This window comes from Protopterus annectens, chromosome 14.part0 (genome assembly GCF_019279795.1).
Source record: "Protopterus annectens isolate FY-2018-M chromosome 14.part0, PAN1.0, whole genome shotgun sequence".
Taxonomy (NCBI): Eukaryota; Metazoa; Chordata; order Ceratodontiformes; family Protopteridae; genus Protopterus; species Protopterus annectens.
The window spans coordinates 465,398,800-465,422,714 of NC_056748.1; the positions used below are offsets into that span (position 1 = coordinate 465,398,800).

A 23,915-nucleotide genomic window follows, 5' to 3' on the forward strand; every position below is an offset into this window, starting at 1 on the left:
CGCCTGTTTTATTGCTACTTTAAGTGATTTCTGCATTTTACACTGTTTATTGCACTTTAAGTTACTAATTGTTGCAAATTGTTTCTGTAGGCTACACACTAAAGTGCGCTAGCCGATTTACAGCAATTACTGTCTGTTTTTTCCTTGTCTCTGTAATAAAACAAAAATCTCTTGTTTCCCCGCCTTACTGAACTAGAGTAGTCCAGTTTCAGAGTTGCTGATCCCTGGGCTTTGTTTTTAGTTCCTGTTACTGATCCATTGCCTTATTAGGAAGGAGGGAAGTTTCTTTGCTTACCAGTGGGAGTGGGAAGCACTGAGCGGCCTTTTGTCTGATTTGGTGAAGTTTCAGCCAGAAACTAGTAGTCCATTGGTCGCTTTGGGCCAATTCCTAGCTCCCTTCAGCCCCTGTTATAAAACACGCTAAACGGCGCGATTTAGCGCGGAGTTACCACTGTTGCACACAAGAGCAGCGGCGGTTAAACAAGATTAAACTATTTGGGCCATCTAAATTCCACTCTTCCAATTTTCCCTTAAAACTACCTTCCTCGAGCTGTACTGCTGATCTAACCAGCATATCCTATAACTGAAAAGTTCATCTCTACTTGATTCCCAAGTAGACTATTCTCTATCTGTAAAGCCTAGCACTTACTCCTACAGTACTTGCACCTTGATAAAGCACTCTTATTATAGATAGTACCCCACCAGCCTAAACCCACTTCCCCCGGAGTCCTTTGAAAGTCTCTTTATCTACTACTTCTAGTATGTCGAGGGATCAGTTGCTAGTGTCCTCTCCAGCTCAACTGGTGAACCTGGGAATATTGAGGCAATGTTACAACTGCCTCATGTACACAGACAATCCTCTCCTTCTCCCACAAAACACAAATACATGCGAGATGCAACTATACGGCCAAACTGGAGGCTGAGCTCTCTCAACATAGGACTGGCAAGACCAGACAGGAGGAGAAGGTAACCACACACAATACATACCCAGTCACACATGGTACCATCACAACTTCAAATCATACACATACTCACACAAAGACATACTCGGAGGCTCTGATCAAAAATTTACCAAAACAGCAGAGGCCACCAAAGCAGACACCCAAACAACTACCACCTCACGACCCAACACATGCAACACATAGACCACACAGTCAGAGTGTCAAACAGTCACAGCCCTTAAGGCCAAACAAAATGCCAGACACACTTGTCATTGGTGATTCCATAGTCAGACACACTGACGCCCCGCCACCAGACTGAGTAAAGAGAAGGTCACAGTAAGCTGCCTGTCAGGCGCTAGAATCCGCCACATAACGCAAGCACTCAGGTCTCTCAACAGCAGGTACAAGTACGACTCAGTCATTGTCCACGCTGGTGTCAACGACCTGTGACGCACTCCTTGGACTACATGAAAAGGGACATCGAGGAGCTCTCTGATTATGTAGCCCAGGCAGGTATGACCCTGACCTTGAGCAGTATCCTACCTTCACCTAGAATGATGCCACAATACAGTGATAAGATGATCAGCTTTAATAATTGGCTTAAATTCTGGTGTCATTCAAAGGGGATCCAATGTCTGTCTGCCTGGGATGACATGCTGGACAAGCCACGCTGCTCAAGAGACGGCTTGCACCTGTCACCCTGGGCTTCCGGATATTGGCAAAGGCTCTCCACCCCCATAGTGCCTTTTTAGGCAACCCTCACATTCTAGGCCTACCACCCTAGAACACCAAAAGGGAAAAAACCTAAGCGTAATGCTGCTCAGTGCCAGAAGTCTCAATCTCAAGATGCACGCACTCGAGGCCCTTCTCAATATGGAGAACATCGATGTCTGTGCTGTGACAGAAACCTGTTTCAAGGCTCCTGTCAGCACCCCAGCACTAACAGGTTTCACCTCATATCATGCCCGCCCCAAAATCCGGACAACACCAAGAAAGCAGGGGGGGTGTGCATATTGATAAAGGACACCCACACCTCAAGGTTGGTGGGAACGGAGGATGCATCGGAGACCATCCAGATGCAATTAACCATAGGCAAGACTGCTCTGCAATTTGTAGCATGTTACAGGCCACCCTCTCAAACTCAGGAACCTCACATGGCCTTCCTGAAAACATTGAGGGGATAAATGTCTCTCCAAACACCATCATACTAGGTGACTTTAACTACCCTAATATAGACTGGGAACACTACCAAGCCCGAACACTCTAACCCAAAGATTCCTGGAGTTCATAAACTCAAATGCCATGGAACAACTAGTCACCATCCCCACAAGAGGAGAAAACATACTTGATCTCATCATCACGAACATGGGATCAAAATGTTCAACACCGAAGTATACCCCTCACTGGTGAGATCAGATCATAAACTAATCTCGCTGGAGGTCCTCATCCCGCCCCCACCTGAAACAAAAAGACCACAGTGAAAAACTTCTCAAAAGCCGATTTCACACTTCTAAAAACTAGTGTGGTCTCCTTTAAGGCCCCTGAGCCAGTGGTAAACATTACTCAAACCGCTGAATCACTTACAAATGCCTTCTACCAGCACCTACAGGACTGCATGGATCAGGCAATCCCAAACAAAACTAAGACTCTCTGTACCAAAGGCAAGCGTCCAGTCTGGTGGACCCCAGCCATAAACAAGCTCTACAACAAAAGGAGGAAGCTACTACAAGATAGAGCAAAATCCTTGAAAGGTAAGACACCTTTGATCATTATAAGTAAAAACTAAGAGCTCTCATAAAATCATCCAAGGCAAATTTTGAGAGAAAATCACCAAGGACTATAAAGAGAATCATAAGGCCTTCTTTAGCTATGTTAGAAACCCAGGAGGAAACTCCCAGATATGCTCAGAATTAGTTCAAAATGATGTGAAAATTACTGAACCTACACACATTGCCAACATATTGGCTGACAGGTTCAGTGCAAACTTCTCCCCTCCCCCAAAAGGAGAGATATCTATTCCAGAGGATTGTAGCCCCCAAACATCTCCAACGCCGAGGTGAGAACTGCCCTCACTAAGGCAAAACACAGCATCCATGGGACCGATGGTGTCCCCGGCTGTGTGCTTCATGAACTCAATGAGGAATTAAACCCACAGTTAGGACAGCTGTTTAATCTTAGCCTCACCTCAGGATACACTTTTCTGAAGTATTATTTTCTTTTTAATAGGGTGTGCCACCGTGTTACATTTTATGTAGCACAAGTAAGATAAGTTGTAGTTGCCATAATCTATAAAATAGTATGTTATTCTTTTTTAAATGTTGTACAAGTTCCATCAATTCATTCCTGTTGTCTTCCCTCTCACTGCTCCAGTGTGTGTTCCACATTCAACCCCCTAGACTAGGCTAAGTCCTCTTCTCATGTGTGATTGAATATAGTAACTAGAACATAGCATCTGCTTCACAGTACTCCATTTCTCACTAATTTTTCACTCCTTTTCATTCTGGACTCCTATATTATGTGAAATCTCTGCCTTAATCTTTCTGATTTATGCAACTGCTCTGGCTTAACCTTATGAACACTATATTGAATACTTAATAACCATAATACTTTAACAAAAGTTAAAATCTACCATCAAGAACTCTCTTCAATCAACTTTAGGTATCTATATAAATCAGGATCTAACTTATATGTTGTATGTGTCTTCATTATCCATCTCTGCTAATGCCATGTTGTTACAGTGTTCTTAAGGATGGCATCTTCTGATGCATTACATCTTCTATAAAGTCAGTTGTACAGGGTTCACAAAGTATCTAGCCAAGCTGCGTTCTCCAAAAATGTTAAAGAAACTCAGAAGCTATAGTAATTTAAGATTTATGAAAGTCAAAGATTCTGGGATGGTTATGATTAGCATTGATACTTATGTTAATAAAATTATGTAGGTATTGAATGAAATGATGCAAACTGTTTTGCCCAGCTGTCTAGTAGGGATTTTGATTTTGCATACCATACTATTAGTTTATATTTATTGGGAGTGCCACATACTAATAGCATCAATCAGATGTTATATAACTTTTCTCAATTTAAGGTGTGGAGATTAAGTTCTTTTTCTTGCATCCAAAAAGTGCACAAATTTGCCCAGGAACCTTATTTAGGTCTTTTGCTTCCATACCTGGTTCCAAGAGTATGCCTACTGTAGTATTCTTGGATGATAAATTCAATTTAAGTTAATAGTCCTACACATTATAGCAAGTCTTCAAATTCCAATTGGAATGGATCCTAGTATCATCCCCTAGCAGATACACCACCTCGGGTACAACGTCTGATTGTCTCAATGATCATCTCCCAATCTATACAACCAGACATCTCACACAGCCAGTTAAACAACATGCTTATAAAACAATATGCAACTTTCCAAGTTTAACCAGGAAATGTTCACTACTAAACTATAATCTATTCACTGGAACTTCATAAAAACCCTCCTTCATGTTAGATGATACTGTAAATGAACTGAATAAAGTTTTTCAGAAATCTAAAATAGCCTTGCACCTCCTAGAAGGAAAAGACTGTAACAAATAATGCAATTTGGCTCTCCAAAAAGAGTAGAATGTTAATGCAGGATAGAGAAAAAGCATGGAAAGAATAGCAACAATATAAAATACCACAATACCTTGAAATCTCCAGAATGCTTTGCATTCATATTAAAAAGCACATTAATGAAGACAAATAACTGTAATATAATAACTTTCAGAACAATAGTAAATACAACCCTAAAATATTCTGGACAGCCATTAAAGAAATCTTGCATGCTAGCTATAAATTCAGTCTAATCCCTCTGGCAATAACACCTTACTTGAAACCACAGTACAATTCAACTCATTTTATAGATAGTATAGCATCTCTTACCCAGCCCAACAACCATGTATCACCACATCTACTTTCACCTTCAAACCTGTGCCCACATCCAATATAAAACTATTCTTAAACTGAAATCATGCTGTACTTCAGTTGATGACCTTCCAAGTGAGTACTTGGTAACTTTCCTGGAGAGGATTTACGATCTTCCGGGAGTTTGTGCTTGTAAAATTATGGTGTTTTCTTCCCACCATTTTGACAGTTGTTAAACTGTGGGATGACGTTATAAAGTCGACCCACAGAAATACACTTTTCAGCCATTCAGTGATTCCAGTGAACAATAAAGAATATTTTTCACACATGAGCTGGCTACAAGCTCAAAAAACATGCTCAAGTGAATACATATAATGTTTACATATTCAGACTTTATGATTTTTCCTACCTGAAAACTTTGGAAGGCTGGTTCATATAATTGACATTTTGGATAATCGACGTTCATATAATCAACTCTCTACTGTATACAGATACTGTCAATAAAACTAGGGATAACTGCAAACTACTCTCCTCCTTATTTTTATACCTGCCTAAAGGTTTCAACACAGTTTGTCTCACCAAAAATCTACTTCAAATGTGCTTATCAGGTTTCTTTCAGCCGTGCCTTCTGTGGTTCAGAGGTTCAATCAATAAAACGGTACTTCACCCTCTCTCCATACGTCCCAGTCACCATCAGTGTACCACAAGGTTCCATACTTGGTTCTCCACTCTTTAACATTATCACCAACTCCTTTCACAGATTCAGACAACCGTCCTCCATAATACAACATGCAGATGACTCCATATTCATTTGCACATCTGAAAACATGGCACACATTTAAAAATTACTCAGAAAACTTTACCAACCACTGAAACACATCTTTGTAACTCACAACTCATGCTCGACCCTTAACAAAACTATTACTTTTTTCCCCTAAATCCCTTTCTCATGAAAAAGGAACAAAATTTAAAGTCCTCTCTCTTGATAATACAATGATTTGTCACTTCTCATAGCAAATTATTATATTAAACATGCATATACAAAATTGCATAAGAAAAACTCAACAAAAACTGGAGATGCTTTACAGAGCCAAAAGCTTTCAAATCAACACAATTAAAGCTACACTTGTCACTTCTTATCTCCTTTTCTTGCCTCTTTATTTTGCTCCCATCCTTATTAACCTTCAGGCATCATAAAAATCAAACCTTGAACAATGTTGTGACAAACATGAAAAATCTGCAGCAAATACCCTTTTCAGAGCCCACAAGTGTTTAGCTCTAAAAATCTTAAAATGGTTAGAACTACCCCATCAACTAGCATATACACAACTTCTTACCACCTATAAAATTATCCAGAATCCATCTAAATAACATTCTACACAACTAGGTTCACAGTTGGTCATTACAATCCAATGACCAAAACTCCTGTCCTTCCACAAGCCCATCAAATCTGCTGGGCATTGGCTGTACTTGTACTCTGTTGCTAAGGTCTGTAACTCCTTACTTGTATCCATCAGGTCAATACCCTCATCCCCACCCTTTAAAACCATTATGAAAGTCTTCCTAGCAAAAAGATGGCTCTGTTCTTGCTCAGGATAAACTATGTCCTTAAATGTGAACCAATGCCTGTTCATACCTTACACCTGTGTACTCTCACTTCCTTACTTCTATGAATTTCTCTCCCCAGCATTGTTTCGAAATATACCATAAGCCTAGTTTTCTCACACTTCATATTGTAATTCCTGTTTGTATTATATGAACTTACTTTTAAGTTCTCTATAAACTGGGTAATATTTCTCTAAATATTAAATCATTGTCATATAACATATCTATTCTTAACCAATGTTTTCATATTATGTCTACTTTGGTAGAATTATTTAAAATGTAGTATTTTTGTATTATTTTTAAAAAAACGCACAATTATTGTTCTTAAAATGTTTTGTAATACTTTGGAGCTTTTTTCCATGAACCTCCAATGGCAATGGATTCTTAGTAATCAAATGTCAATAAATAAATACATTATAAAAATCAGTGTATATAGTCAGGTCTTACATTAAAGATATCTGTCATTTTTTAGAAGAGCTAAAAATCTAATTTGGTAAGGAAACTCTTCCTTTGCAACCACTATCAGGTAAAACTTTACTATTCAGTCCCTCACTAGGGGGAGCGGTAGTTTAAGAAGTCATCTGAGTAGTGCTTTGTATTTTTCAAAAGACAAAATGCTAGCTAATAGCTAATGTAGTTTGCTGTTTAACAAAATAACTTTTTAGTATTTGATAACGTTATCAACAGTGAAATAGGCTGTTGTGGGTACATTATGACTCTGACTAAAACTATTCATTCTAGTTTTAGTAAAATGGAAGAAAATACTTCCAGAATGAGTATTTTTTTTTATCATGTTACTTTTAGATGCTTTTTTGATGATTAATATTTTGTTTGATCACCTTGCAAAAGTGACCAGTTGAAAATTTAGTATATGCATGCACATGGGCCCAAGGTTCATTGATATTGGTATTTATTGATGTGGATATTACTACTAAACAATTGCCCCCTGCAATTAATCAAAAACCCTTTTTAATCTGTATCTGTAATCTGAAACCATTCACTGTAGTTTTTGTTTTTTTGTGCAACTACTTGGTATGCGAAGATTTATTTTGATTTATATGTTATTTTTATCTCTGATTTTCATTCTTTGTATGAATAAAGCAATATATTATTGACAAGAAGATTTATTTTGATATATATTATGTTTTACCTTTGATTTTCACTGTTTGTTGGAAGAAAGGGAAGGACTGTAGAAAGGTAAACTCTAGTCAACCCTATAAATTAACAAAGAGTTTACATGGGACAATTTAGAGCATATTTGAAACCATCCAGTGTTGGTTTGTAATTTATTGTGCAACTGCCTGGTACTACTTTGATCTATATTTTATTTTTTAACTCTGATTTTTACTGTTATAATGAGGGGCGATTGCAAGAGATAGTGAGCAGAAGCTTTGTTGTGCATTCATACATGATGTAAAGGGCTTTCAGCATTTTAATGTGACTGGCAGAACTGGTTCAGGCTGACTGTAACAGACATTCTAACAGAAAAAAAAATCAGGTGGAGTTATGATCAGTAGTAAAGATTGTTCTGAGACCTGTGATTATTACATGTTTGATGATAATACCAATGCTGTAGACACTGTAACTACGAGGATAAAGACAGCCTTTGAACATATGACAATTGTTGGAGTCTACAGACCACCAAAAGTCAAGTGCTGATTATCTAGAGGAATTCATACATTTGTTGCATGAAACACAGGAGGGAAAATAATTGTGGCTGGGGACTTAAATTTATCAGAAACACACTGGAATAGTACTGGTTCAAAAACATTAGTAAGGAGATTATGCACAATGTGTGTGTTTAGGTATAACAATTGCTGCAGATTATAAAACAAAAGTCTTACCAAGGAATGGAACATAATGGACATTGTTTGTGTTCCTAAGGAAATGACTCTAACTTTATGTCATGTTTTACCACCATTGATGTGCAGTGATCATGGGGTTATAAATGTTAAATTACTGCTAGATAATTCTGCCAAACTAAAATCTAAACCAATGCAGAGAAGACTAATAAGATACTATATGGAAGTAAAAGAGTCATTATGTTAAAAAAAAGAGTGATACATTCAATGGAAAAACTGCAGAAGGAATATGTGAAGTTTCGAAATAAACTTGTTTGAAATTAAAAAATAAAATGTCCATCTTCAGGATCTAGGCATATAAGGTCAGGAAGATATCTTTCCATAAGAATAAGATACTTAATTAATATGAGCGATAACAAATAAAGGAAACAAATTAATGTGAGTCAAGATAGTTTGAGATCAAAAAAATTTTGAAGAAAATGTATATAAATATATTGAATGTAATAGGAAACATTTTATAAATGAAGATGAGTTAGGACTAAAAACATGCAAATCAATCAACTGTATGCAGTTTCTAAAATTTATTGTATAACATACCAGATTATAGGTAGATTTACAAAATCTTATGCCAAATAGTTTAGCTCCATAAAGGTGGTCATAAATTATCATAGTAACAACCAAATAACTTAAGGTATTGAAATTAAATGCAATTTTATTGAAAAAAAAGCTATGCAAACTAGACCCAAACAAATTATGGGGAGGAGACAGAATTAGTAATTATGACCTGACTACACTTAAGCATGAACTTACAGTAACCTTATATCTGTTATTCACCAGGTCATTTAAAAATGTGAAGATGCCTCAAAATTGGAGACATGCACTTCTTAAACCCAAGGGACAAAGCTGGAGTTCTATAGACCTATAAGATTACTTTCTTGTTGTGGGATTTGAAACCATGTACTAATACCCTTGTGCTGAAAATAGATCTATAATCACAAATTGAAGAAAACCAGCCCAGAATGCAGGAAATGTGAATACTCCAGTGGGGTAGAAAAATGTAAAATCCAATATTCTAAGTCTGTTTATCATGAAAAAAAAACACTTTGTTTAATCTAAACATATAAAAATAGCCCTTCCATTTCTACCATAAGAAATTTCTTCAGACAGTTTAAAAGAAAGCAGTTCATGTTTAAATTCCTTCAATTAGTGATAATTTCATACAAAAAGCATGCTCCCCCCATGATTTCAGCCAGTGAGAACAAATCTTTGTATGCATATTTATGAATATTTATAAATATTAATAAATATCCATGAATATTTATAAAACCTTTAAAAACTATAAAATTAACATTCCAGCACATCTCAAAAATTGATTATATAGCATATATGTTAAATATAAATAAAAAAAAAACAAGTGTTTACTTTAAGACCTTATTCAAAACAACTCAATTTAGTTTAATTTTACGTTTCCATAAATATTAAAATAAATCAGATCATATTTGCAGTGCCTTCAACTAAAGAAAACTGTTGATAGAAATACATTCATTGAGACCTGGCCAAATGTTAGTCCTTAAACATAGCTGCCAGGTCAATTCTTTCTTCTCTAGATGTAATGACCATGCCCCCTCTCTTCTATAAACCTTCACTGAGTCCAGCACAGAGAACTTAAAAGAATGCCCATGAAAATCCATATGGTGCTTAGCAAGGGCACAGTACCATCATATTTTCTGATTGTTCTAAGATGTTCTTAAATATGATTTTTTTAATTTCCTCTCCATTTTACCAATATAAAAACCTATACATAAAACACATTGGGTGCAATATACTGCCATCTCTGAATAACAGTAAAACTTCTCCACTGGTTTAAATTTAAAACCATTAATCACTGTCTCAACAATCTCTGCAACATAGGGCCAATATGGGCAGCAGCCACATTTCTTCATAAACCCTTCCCCCTTATACTTAACCACTCTTTCAAACAAGTCCTTCAAAGTTCTACCCCTGTGATACACAATTACAGGTCCAGCACCTGTTAGGTCTCTCATTCTCTTTCATACTGTAACATTTTTAAATTTTTTGTATAATATGCCTGATATGTTTGCTGTTAGTCCTGAATGTGGTAACCAAGGAGTATGAATAGTTCGTTTTTACAGACGTAACAGTTAGAAGCTCAGTACCAGATTCAAAACATGCATCACTTGTTTCATTACTATCAACTTCCACTGTAAACCTAAAACCATTCCATCCTTTAAGGATGGGTTCAAAATGACCACTTTCTCTTTTATTAATAACGTCCAGCATAATCTCATATACAAATGAGTATGGGTAACCTCGCTTTAAAAACATATCTGTCAATGTCTCACATTCTTCTAAAAATAACTTGAATGTTGATACCATTCTTGCAGCCCTCACAAACTGCCTTTTAATGACTGGTCGCTTCTGCTTGAATGGGTGGGCACTTGAAAAGTGTAAAAACACATTCGAGTATGTGTCTTTTCAAAAGATTTTAGTGACAAAGCTCCTATTTGTCACTTCTTTACTCAAGTGTATATCTAAAAAGATTTCTTACTCATCCACACAGTGGGAAAACTTTAAAAAATGTGTGGTACTGTTCAAGTAAACCAAAAACTCCTCAATCAATAATTTGGGACCCTTCCATAAAATAAACAGGTCATCCAAGAAGCATGTATACAGTTGGCAATATTGGTAAAAGGCAGAATTAAACAAAAACAAATGCTCCCATTGCAGCATAATAATGTTGGCATAGACTCTACCACATGCTGCACCCATAGCAACTCCTTCTCTCTACAAAGAATATTCCTTCTCAAAAACAATAAAGTTATTTTTAAGACCATTTCCAAAAGATGTTCCAACAAATTCATTTCCATTTGCAGCACCTACTTATCAACTAAATACTCACAAAACCATTCCACAACAATATTATGTGGAATGACTGAGTACAGATCTCTTACAGCAACCATAATAAACACAAACTCTTCATAAAACTCCATGTCATTCAACTTATTCAAAAAAATCCAAGAGTCCCTATAAATACTGAGCTCCTCTGAAACAAATTTCTTATATTTAATGTCAATAAACTTAGCTAAGGTATGAGTGATAGAGCCCCTTGCATCAACTATGGGGCGCATAGGGGGTTGCTCTACATTCTTGTGCAATCTGGATAAACCAAAAATCGTGGGGGTAATATGGTGGGGTACAGACAAATAATTTTACTCAGAATTTGAGATGCTGCCCACAATAAAAAGATCTTTGAAGGCTGCCCTCGCAGCCTTGTAGACTCCATTTAGTTGGTTCAGGGAGCTAGATTCATAGGGGTTTACAGATAAACTTTCTTTCATTTTACATATGTAGTCTGACAGATTCATAACTACCAGCCCACCACTTTTGTCAGGTTTCATAAACCTTACAGTGGGGTTACTGGTCAGATTCTTCATCTGCCTTCTTTCTTCCTGATTTAAATTATCTGGGTCTATATCACGTTGTCGAACTTTTAAAAGTTCGAACACCATATGGTCGACACCATATGTTCGAACTTTAAAATTTCGAAAACATAATAAAAAAAAACACAAAAAAATTACCTGAAGGTTGTAAGCTGGGGGGCAAGCCCCCCACACCCCCGCTACTTAAATATACTAACTCTAAGATTGCACTACATTGCAGGAAAGGGAAAGCTTCCCTTACGGAGATCTCTGTTGAAACATTCAAAGTTTTAAAAGTTCGAACATATGGTTAATTATATGACGATCGAACTTGTAAAAGTTCAGCAATGTGAATGGGACCCAAATTATCTACATATTACGGAAATCAAGTTCACACATTTTCCATAATTGTAGAGAGGCATGTAAAGATGGGTTGAAGGTACTGGAAATGTGCAAAGGATCCCTTACCATATCAACATTGTGAAACAGCATTTTAAAATTCAACTTCCTAACCATAAGCCTTAGATCAATCAACAGACTGACCAAATCTACTGCTGTGTATAGGACAAAGGTCAAACCCTTAGCAAACAAGTCATAAGCAATATTGTCTAAACATAAAGATGAGTAATTAAATACTTTAAAATCACCCTCACAGTTACATACAATTTCCACAGGTGGAAGGTTGAAAACATCATTCTGTGAAAATTGTTCCTCACTTAAAACTTGTTCTGGAACCATTGTCTCGAATCCTTCCCTTTTGTATGGTCATCCTGCCCATGCATAATGTGTCGGCCCAAAGTTCTGGCCTTGCTGTTTGTTCATCAAATGCTCCAAACATCTGAGGAGAAAAAATGTTCTTCCCCTAAAAATCATTCTCTTCACCTTCATTACCTTCACTAAAATCATGTACATTATCAGCAGGGGCACTCATGTGCAGAACATGTGTTCGGGGTACACCAGATTGTCTGTTGCCAAATTTACTCCCCCACTGTTGAGAAACTGGGGGTGGGGTATACACCTTATTTTCTGCATATGCCTTTTGATCCCTTAAGAGCTTTTTCACCTTCTTGTTCTTAATAATATTAATTTGTTCATCAATACTTTTAAAAATTCTAGTGTACTCAGTCTCGAACTTTCTGTAAGTTTGGCCATTTACCACATAATTGTCCACTTGTGCCACTTGCTCTGTTAAAGAATCAGTCAACAAATTATTGTGTTTTACTGCTAAAGCCATATATTCCATTCCATGCCTATCAAAAAGTTCAATTAATTCGTTATGAAACAGAGTGTCCGGGACCAGGCCTGTTGGAAAATGCCACATACACAGGCCTTTAGGTACAATTTTTAGTTTTAAACATTCTGAAAAATAAACATTATCCAACTGCAATTTCTTAATTTTCACAAACAAATAGTTCAACTCTGATAGGGTGTTAAGCTGTTTGTCTTTGCTCATTTTGAAAACTAACTGCAGTTTTTAACCAGTCCTTTAGAACAGGCACATTTAAGTCCCATTTAAAACAGTATTGCAACTGTTGATACAGTTATCATTTCTACTGATCTGTCTTCCATTAGCTGTCCTTAAATCCATTGATTATCTCTGCAGTTCACCATTTTCATGCAGCAGTACACCTTGGCTCACCATATTCATTTGCCCATAATTAAACAGACCACTTTCCCTTTGTGCTCCTGCTAAACACAAATCACTTCTTGAAACAAAAGAAACAGCAGCAGTGGGCATTCCAATACAGAAGGTATTCTTCTACATTTCCTGCCTTCCAGTCTGGTTTTCTTCACTTTGTGGTTTTCTGGCTTATTGGTAGATCTATAATCACCTGTAATATGATGTTCTGTAACAACATTAATGAAAAAATGTGCTGTGATGTAATTTCTATACATTTAACTTCAGCCTTTGATAGAGTCATGCACAAAACACTGATCAATAAATGTGAGCAACAAGGTGTTGATGCAATCATGATAAGATGGGGATAGCTGCATGGCTTACAAATAGGACAATGCAAGTATCATACAGCAATTGGACACCTGACATTCTAGGTTACAGTCAAGGTGCTGCAGGGTTCTGTCCTAGGCTTATACTTGTTTAGAGGGTCCCTATCAGAAGAGCGAATGCTTAAAATAATGAAGGCTCTTCTATCGAACCTTAAACTGCGAAACCTGAAAATGTCGAAGGCACAGCTGTCTTCTGGACTTTGCTGTTTTCTTCACTGTGGTGCGATCTTGGAGTTGATATATTTAAGTTGGGGGGTTTGGAGCACAGCCCCCACAGCCCCCACTTTATTTTGCCTGTTTTTTTTTTTTTTGGGGATCAGTGAATTTTTTTCCCAGGGAGAGGTTTCACAGTTGTAAGTTCAGTAGAAGACTGTTCACTATTTTAAACATTTGCTCTTCTGATATAGACCCTTGTTTAGATTGTATCTTTCAGATCTATATTTTTCATCTGAGATTTTCTACAGTCTGCAATCAGATGACTTGAAAATGGGTAAACTCATTGTATCTCTTATAGATAGGGCATGTCTGCAAAAGAACTTGATTAATTTGACCACAATGTGGGCACAAGTGAATAATATGCTGATAAATACATCAAAAACTAAGCATATGAGAGTTTTGAGAAATAAATTGATGGATGACTATTAAATACAGTGCATAATGATTGAAACTATAGAATAATTAACAAACAGTGGTATACAGTTAGATCCAGCTTTGGGATTTTTTAATCATATCAATTGGATTATTGCAGTTTTAAAACTTTAGGCTGTATAAAAGTTTTGCAAAGTCTAGGAAATCAGAAATGATGAAATCATTTAAGTTATATTAGACCTAAGCTAGAGTATGGAATAACAATATGGAAACCATATAATAAGCATGAGTGGATTGTAAAGAGCACAGTGGAAATATACCAACGACATCCATGGATGTGAAAATTTAAATTACTATGAAAGATTAAAATGTCAGAAATTGTACAGATATGTAAGAGGACACCTTATTCAGATATATAGGGCATTTAGAGGAAGCTACCTTTGGGAATGTTTCATGAATCATCAGACAACCTGTGCAGAAGATTATATAGGAATGAGATGTGTACTATTTGGTTCTCTGAGAGAGTAGCTGATGCATGGAATAGACTATTAAATTTTATTATCGCAAGCAGTAGTTTAGATGTTTTTAAAAACAGCTTGGACACATACCAAATTTGCCATTCCTATTATATTTGCAGGCTAGAAGAGCATTATTGCCTGTATCAAAAATATTTCTATGTGTGTATGTTTGTACATTTACATGAAGTGAGTGGTCATCCTAATCACATCTAAAACGTCTAGTGAAAGAGCAGGGAATTAATTTACCTAGAACACATAATTTTATTTATTTATTTATTTGTTGCATTTGTTTGCCGGGATAAGTCCACTAGGCCTAAAAGAGCCCATTTTCAGTGGAGGCCCGGGGAAGAAAAGCACCAACGAGATACAGAAAACATATAAACATTAATTAGTACAGAAGCAGAAACAGTGTTACAGATAATAAATATAGTAACATATACAGAATATATAGATTAAAGCAGGAATCTAGTTTGTTTGATTACAGTAATGTATACAGAAAATATACATTAAAGCAGAAATCGATGAATTCAATCAGAGTGGTATAAACAGAGATCAGTATTATTGTACCAGTATCAACAAGTGAAGATAAAAATAAATATGGAGAAAATATCATCAGTCACTAGCAGCAAAAGACATAGGAGTTTAGTAATCATATAAGGAGAGTGAAGAGATTAGGTTATAGAGCAGGAACATAGCCAGGAAGAGTTGAGATGATTTTTCAGCATTTGTTTGGGTGGTGGTGCTGCCTGTGTTTCTTATAGAAGGCGGAAGTGAGTTCCATAGTTTGACGACAGTGAAGGCATAGAGGAGTTGACCAGCAGGTGGTGGGCTCTTTACTTTTAGAAGTAGATGATTTTCAGATCTTAGATGCCTGCTGGAATGGTATTTGGCAAGTAGGGAGTTGAGAGCAGGACAGTCTGTGGGTCTGTAGATTATTTTGCGCACAGTAGTTAGTTGGGTGAATGAGAGATGGTGGGGGAGTTCCAGCCACCCTAACTGTTTCAGTGACTTACAGTGGTGAGATGAGAATGTGGCCTTGTTGGCAAATTTGCTATTCTGTTGTAACACATAGCAAGTTTGGATTTTGTAGAATTTCGGATATTAGTGAGGAGAGGGGCACCATAAAGGAGAGAGGGTAATAAAAAGGTAGTTGCAAGGGTTTGTGTAATAGAGAGGCTAAGAAAGTGTTGGTGCCTGTAGAGCATACTAAGCTTTTGGTGTGTTTTTTTGATGTTATTGTTTATGTGTAGGTCAAAGTTAAGGTTTTCAACTATAATAATGCCTTAGTAATTTAGTGTGTGGGACAACTTCTATAGTGGTATTGTCTTGGGCTTGTATAGTGAAGAGTTTTTATCAAATGGAGTGGTTTTCCTAGGAGTAAAAATTACTAGTTTATTTTTTTTGGATTTAGGGCAAGATGATTGTTAACCACCCAAGATTCCCAGTAGGATGTGAGGGCATTCTAGGGTAATTTGCTGGAGTTCAGAGCTGGAATTTGCGGTGCATATTATTGTAGAGTCATCAGCATACTGGATTACTGAGCATTGTGGGGAGAGTGGTGTGAAAGTTTTAATGTTTGTGTCTTTCGCTCTTTTCCCGTTAGGGGAGTCGCTACAGCGTGTGAACTCCGTCCACTAAATGATTGGCGTAGAGTTTTACGTAGCTGGCTTGCCAGGCCCAAAGCACAACCTTCAACAAAAGGAATGCCCATTATGCCATGTTGCCACAGAAGACTTGCTCTAACTGAGAATCAGGAACGGCTAACGTCTAACTGTGGAGGCGTGACAATGCTACCAAGAGCACCCTACACCGCAGTCTGGCGGACCAAGTGATGGAGCCTTGGGTACCCCTGTGGGAAATATTGAGGAAGGGAGAGTAAGACATGCTGCCATTTGGTGGATTGCTGCCTATTGGAAGAGATAGCTGTTGTACCCATTGTAGTGTAGGGGGAAAAATGTGGAGGGTGGATAGTTTTAGAGAGTAGGATAGTGTGGGAAATGGTATCAAAGCTTTGGAGATCAAGGAAAAGTGAAGCAATTATTTTACCAGAATCCCATGCCCAGTTAACTGTAATCAAGGAAAGATAGGAGGCGATGCAGTGGTGCTGTGTCCCGGTTTGAAACCATGCTGAGTGGGTGATAAAATTTGATTTTCATGCAGGTGGTTCATAGGAGTTGGGCATGGCAGCGATTTTTCCAGTATTTTAGAGAGAGGGGTGAGAGAATTGCTATGGGTGGTTTGTAGGTGTCTTTGTTGGTGACACCTTTAGTATGAGGAAAGAATGAATGCTTTTTTCCAGATCTCTTACAGCAACCACAATAAACACAAACTCTTCATAAAACTCCATGTCATTCAACTTATTCAAAAAAATCCAAGAGTCCCTATAAATACTGAGCTCCTCTGAAACAAATTTCTTATATTTAATGTCAATAAACTTAGCTAAGGTATGAGTGAAAGAGCCCCTTGCATCAACTATGGGGCGCATAGGGGGTTGCTCTACATTCTTGTGCAATCTGGATAAACCAAAAATCGTGGGGGTAATATGGTGGGGTACAGACAAATAATTTTACTCAGAATTTGAGATGCTGCCCACAATAAAAAGATCTTTGAAGGTTGCCCTCGCAGCCTTGTAGACTCCATTTAGTTGGTTCAGGGAGCTAGATTCATAGGAGTTTACAGATAAACTTTCTTTCATTTTACATATGTAGTCTGACAGATTCATAACTACCAGCCCACCACTTTTGTCAGGTTTCATAAACCTTACAGTGGGGTTACTGGTCAGATTCTTCATCTGCCTTCTTTCTTCCTGATTTAAATTATCTGGGTCTATATCACGTTGTCGAACTTTTAAAAGTTCGAACACCATATGGTTGACACCATATGTTCGAACTTTAAAATTTCGAAAACATAATAAAAAAAACACAAAAAAATTACCTGAAGGTTGTAAGCTGGGGGGGCAAGCCCCCCACACCCCCCCTACTTAAATATACTAACTCTAAGATTGCACTACATTGCAGGAAAGGGAAAGCTTCCCTTATGGAGATCTCTGTTGAAACATTCAAAGTTTTAAAAGTTCGAACATATGGTTTCGCCCATATGACGATCGAACTTGTAAAAGGTCAGCAATGTGAATGGGACCCAAATTATCTACATATTACGGAAATCAAGTTCACACATTTTCCATAATTGTAGAGAGGCATCTAAAGGTGGGTTGAAGGTACTGGAAATGTGCAAAGGATCCCTTACCATATCAACATTGTGAAACAGCATTTTAAAATTCAACTTCCTAACCATAAGCCTTAGATCAATCAACAGACTGACCAAATCTACTGGTGTGTATGGGACAAAGGTCAAACCCTTAGCAAACAAGTCATAAGCAATATTGTCTAAACATAAAGATGAGTAATTAAATACTTTAAAATCACCCTCAGAGTTACATACAATTTCCACAGGTGGAAGGCTGAAAACATCATTCTGTGAAAATTGTTCCTCACTTAAAACTTGTTCTGGAACCATTGTCTCGAATCCTTCCCTTTTGTATGGTCATCCTGCCCATGCATAATGTGTCGACCCAAAGTTCTGGCCTTGCTGTTTGTTCATCAAATGCTCCAAACATCTGAGGGGAGAAAATGTTCTTCCCCTAAAAATCATTCTCTTCACCTTCATTACCTTCACTAAAATCATGTACATTATCAGCAGGGGCACTCGTGTGCAGAACATGTGTTCGGGGTACACCAGATTGTCTATTGCCAAATTTACTCCCCCACTGTTGAGAAACTGGGGGTGGGGTATACACCTTATTTTCTGCATATGCCTTTTGGTCACTTAAGAGCTTTTTCACCTTCTTGTTCTTAATAATATTAATTTGTTCATCAATACTTTTAAAAATTCTAGTGTACTCAGTCTCGAACTTTCTGTAAGTTTGGCCATTTACCACATAATTGTCCACTTGTGCCACTTGCTCTGTTAAAGAATCAGTCAACAAATTATTGTGTTTTACTGCTAAAGCCATATATTCCATTCCATGCCTATCAAAAAGTTCAATTAATTCGTTATGAAACAGAGTGTCCGGGACCAGGCCTGTTGGAAAACGCCACATACACAGACCTTTAGGTAAAATTTTTAGTTTTAAACATTCTGAAAAATAAACATTATCCAACTGCAATTTCTTAATTTGCACTAACAAATAGTTCAGCTCTGACAGGGTGTTAAGCTGTTTGTCTTTGCTCATTTTGAAAACTAACTGCAGTTTTTAACCAGTCCTTTAGAACAGGCACATTTAAGTCCCATTTAAAACAGTATTGTAACTGTTGATACAGTTATCATTTCTACTGATCTGTCTTCCATTAGCTGTCCTTAAATCCATTGATTGTCTCTGCAGTTCACCATTTTCATGCAGCAGTACACCTTGGCTCACCATATTCATTTGCCCATAATTAAACAGACCACTTTCCCTTTGTGCTCCTGCTAAACACAAATCACTTCTTGAAACAAAAGAAACAGCAGCAGTGGGGCATTCCAATACAGAAGGTATTCTTCACATTTCCTGCCTTCCAGTCTGGTTTTCTTCACTTTGTGGTTTTCTGGCTTATTGGTAGATCTATAATCACCTGTAATATGATGTTCTGTAACAACATTAATGAAAAAATGTGCTGTGATGTAATTTCTATACATTTAACTTCAGCCCTTGATAGAGTCATGCACAAAACACTGATCAATAAATGTGAGCAACAAGGTGTTGATGCAATCATGATAAGATGGGGATAGCTGCATGGCTTACAAATAGGACAATGCAAGTATCATACAGCAATTGGACACCTGACATTCTAAGTTACAGTCAAGGTGCTGCAGGGTTCTGTCCTAGGCTTATACTTGTTTAGAGGATCCCTATCAGAAGAGCGAATGCTTAAAATAATGAAGGCTCTTCTATCGAACCTTAAACTGCGAAACCTGAAAATGTCGAAGGCACAGCTGTCTTCTGGACTTTGCTGTTTTCTTCACTGTGGTGCGATCTTGGAGTTGATATATTTATGTTGGGGGGTGTGGAGCACAGCACCACAGCCCCCACTTTATTTTGCCTGTATACTCTTTTTTTTTGCGGGGGGGATCAGTGAATTTTTTTCCCTGGGAGAGGTTTCACAGTTGTAAGTTCAGTAGAAGACTGTTCACTATTTTAAACATTTGCTCTTCTGATATAGATCCTTGTTTAGATTGTATCTTTGAGATCTATATTTTTCATCTGAGATTTTCTACAGTCTGCAATCAGATGACTTGAAAATGGGTAAACTCATTGTATCTCTTATAGATAGGGCATGTCTGCAAAAGAACTTGATTAATTTGCCCACAATGTGGGCACAAGTGAATAATATGCTGATAAATACATCAAAAACTAAGCATATGAGAGTTTTGAGAAATAAATTGATGGATGCCTATTAAATACAGTGCATAATGATTGAAACTATAGAATAATTAACAAACAGTGGTATGCAGTTAGATCCAGCTTTGGGATTTTTTAATCATATCAATTGGATTATGGCAGTTTTAAAACTTTAGGCTGTATAAAAGTTTTGCAAAGTCTAGGAAATCAGAAATGATAAAATCATTTAAGTTATATTAGACCTAAGCTAGAGTATGGAATAACAATATGGAAACCATATAATAAGCATGAGTGGATTGTAAAGAGCACAGTGAAAATATACCAACAGCATCCATGGATGTGAAAATTTAAATTACTATGAAAGATTAAAATGTCAGAAATTGTACAGTGTTTCAAACAGATATGTAAGAGGACACCTTATTCAGATATATAGGGCATTTAGAGGAAGCTACCTTTGGGAATGTTTCATGTATCATCAGACAACCTGTGCAGAAGATTATATAGGAATGAGATGTGTACTATTTGGTTCTCTGAGAGAGTAGCTGATGCATGGAATAGACTATTAAATTTTATTATCGCAAGCAGTAATTTAGATATTTTTAAAAACAGCTTGGACACATACCAAATTTGCCATTCCTATTATATTTGCAGGCTAGAAGAGCATTATTGCCTGTATCAAAAATATTTCTATGTGTGTATGTTTGTACATTTACATGAAGTGAGTGGTCATCCTAATCACATCTAAAACGTCTAGTGAAAGAGCAGGGAATTAATTTACCTAGAACACATAATTTTATTTATTTATTTATTTATTGCATTTGTTTGCCGGGATAAGTCCACTAGGCCTAAAAGAGCCCATTTTCAGTGGAGGCCCGGGGAGAAAAGCTCCAACGAGATACAGAAAACATATAAACATTAATTAGTACAGAAGCAGAAACAGTGTTACAGATAATAAATATAGTAACATATACAGAATATATAGATTAAAGCAGGAATCTAGTTTGTTTGATTACAGTAATGTATACAGAAAATATACATTAAAGCAGAAATCGATGAATTCAATCAGAGTGGTATAAACAGAGATCAGTATTATTGTACCAGTATCAACAAGTGAAGATAAAAATAAATATGGAGAAAATATCATCAGTCACTAGCAGCAAAAGACATAGGAGTTTAGTAATCATATAAGGAGAGTGAAGAGGTTAGGTTATACAGCAGGAACATAGCCAGGAAGAGTTGAGATGATTTTTCAGCATTTGTTTGAAGGTGGTGGTGCTGCCTGTGTTTCTTATAGAAGGCGGAAGTGAGTTCCATAGTTTGACGACAGTGAAGGCATAGAGGAGTTGACCAGCAGGTAAGGTGGGCTTCTTTACTTTTAGAAGTAGATGATTTTCAGATCTTAGATGCCTGCTGGAATGGTATTTGGCAAGTAGAGTTGAGAGAGCAGGACAGTCTGTGGGTCTGTAGATTATTTTGTGCACAGTAGTTAGTTGGGTGAATGAGAGATGGTGGGGGAGTTCCAGCCACCCTAACTGTTTCAGTGACTTACAGTGGTGAGATGAGAATGTGGCCTTGTTGGAAAATTTGCTGTTCTGTTGTAACACATAGCAAGTTTGGATTTTGTAGAATTTTGGATATTAGTGAGGAGAGGGGCACCATAAAGGAGAGAGGGTAATAAAAAGGTAGTTGCAAGGGTTTGTGTAATAGAGAGGCTAAGAAAGTGTTGGTGCCTGTAGAGCATACTAAGCTTTTGGTGTGTTTTTTTGATGTTATTGTTTATGTGTAGGTCAAAGTTAAGGTTTTCAACTATAATAATTCCTAGTAATTTAGTGTGTGGGACAACTTCTATAGTGGTATTGTCTTGGGCTTGTATAGGGAAGAGTTTTTTATCAAATGGAGTGGTTTTCCTAGGAGTAAAAATTACTAGTTTATTTTTTTTTGGATTTAGGGCAAGATGATTGTTAACCACCCAAGATTCAGTAGATGTGAGGGCATTCTGGGTAATTTGCTGGAGTTCAGAGCTGGAATTTGCAGTGCATATTATTGTAGAGTCATCAGCATACTGGATTACTGAGCATTGTGGGAGAGTGGTGTGAAAGTTTTTAATGTTTGTGTCTTTCGGCTTTTCCCGGTTAGGGGTCGCCACAGTGGAACTCCGGTCCGCTAATGATTGGCAGTAGAGTTTTACGTGTTGGCTTGCTAGGCCTAAAGCGCAACCTTCAATGAAGGAATGCCCATTCATGCATGTTGCCACACAGAAGACGCTCTAACTGAGAATTGAATGGGCAACGTCTAACTGTGAGGTGACAATGCTACCGCAGCACCACCACCAGAGTACGAGGACCAAGTATGGAGCCTTGGGGTACCCCTGTGGAAATATTGAGGAAGGGAGAGTAAGACTGTTGCCATTTGGTGGATTGCTGCCTATTGGAGAGATAGCTGTTGTACCATTGTAGTGTAGGGGGAAAAATGTGGAGGGTGGATAGTTTAGAGAGTAGGATAGTGTGGGAAATGGTATCAAAAGCTTTGGAGAGATCAAGGAAAAGTGAAGCAATTATTTTACCAGAATCCCATGCCCAGTTAACTGTATCAAGGAAAGATAGGAGGGCGGTAGTGGTGCTGTGTCCCGGTTTGAAACCATGCTGAGTGGGTGATAAAATTTGATTTTCATGCAGGTGGTTGAGGAGTTGGGCATGGAAGCATTTTTCCAGTATTTTAGAGAGGGGTGAGAGAATTGCTATGGGTCAAAATTTTCTGGTGTCTTTGTTGGTGACACCTTTGTGTAAGGGAAGAATGAATGCTTTTTTCCAGATGTCTGGGACAAGAGATTCTTTAATTGATCTGTTAATGAGTATGCTGATGGGATAAGCTATAGAGTTTGCTGCTAGCTGCAGGAAGTGTGGGGGTAGACTGTCAGGGGCCAGAGTACAGGGTTTTAGCTTAAGTAAAAGTTTTTTTTATTGTACTGGTGCGTATGGGGGAGAATTTTAGGTTAGGGTTAAGGGTAGACTTGTTTTCTGGATGATTTGGTCATCAGCTGTCTTGGTGGTGGTGGTGGTGGTGTTAACTGTAGGAAAGGTGGCAGTTAGGTTAGCTATGGTGTCAATGAAGTAGGAATTGAAGAGGGTAGCAAGTTCAGTGGGAGTTTTTTGTGAGTCAGGGGATGGACTGCTTTGAGAGCCTGGGTGTAATAGTTGGCTGATGGAGGACCAGAATTTCTGGGGATTATTTTTATGTTGGCTTTGTAGGTGGAAGTAGTGGTCTTTTTTATCAGTGGTTATTAGACGTTTTGCCTGGTTGCGGAGTTGCTTGTAATGTAGTAAAGTTGAGGCGTCTTTGTTTTTCTGCAATAATTTCCAGATTTTATCCCTTGTGGACATTACTTCTTTGGTGGATTTTGAGAGCCAGCATACATGGTTATGTTTTATTCATTTTTGGCGGGTGGGTGCTTGCCTATTTAGGATGTCTAGAAATGTTGAGTTAAAGAATTCAAAAGCCTCATTAAGTGGCAGGGATTTGAGGGGTTTCCAGTTTACTTCAGCTAAGGTTTCATTAAATATGGATGATTGGAACTTAGTAAAATTTCTGGTAGATTTGTATTGGTGTTGGCCTGGGGTTGGAGTAGTTTTGCATATGATATATGCTGGGTGGTGGTCACTAATGGTATTAGGTAGTATGCCTGCAATGATGACATTGAAAGGGTGGTACACTAATATCCAGTCTATTGTGTAGCCCCAGTTGTAATTTTTGTG

At 37.5% G+C, this 23,915-nt stretch overlaps 1 protein-coding gene across 1 annotated transcript in view; it reads right to left on the bottom strand.

Moving 5' to 3' along the window:
- LOC122788682 (vomeronasal type-2 receptor 26-like) overlaps positions 1-19,017 on the bottom strand; it is a 152,992-nt gene extending 133,975 nt beyond the window's left edge. The window contains exons 1-4 of the mRNA XM_044055577.1: positions 18,456-19,017; positions 12,565-12,858; positions 7,582-7,645; positions 5,544-5,645 (exon numbers count right to left, since the gene is read on the bottom strand). Of these exons, the coding sequence (XP_043911512.1) occupies positions 5,544-5,645; positions 7,582-7,645; positions 12,565-12,858; positions 18,456-19,017 (1,022 nt within the window). The remainder of the gene's footprint in view (positions 1-5,543; positions 5,646-7,581; positions 7,646-12,564; positions 12,859-18,455) is intronic.
- Positions 19,018-23,915: the final 4,898 nt, after the last annotated feature.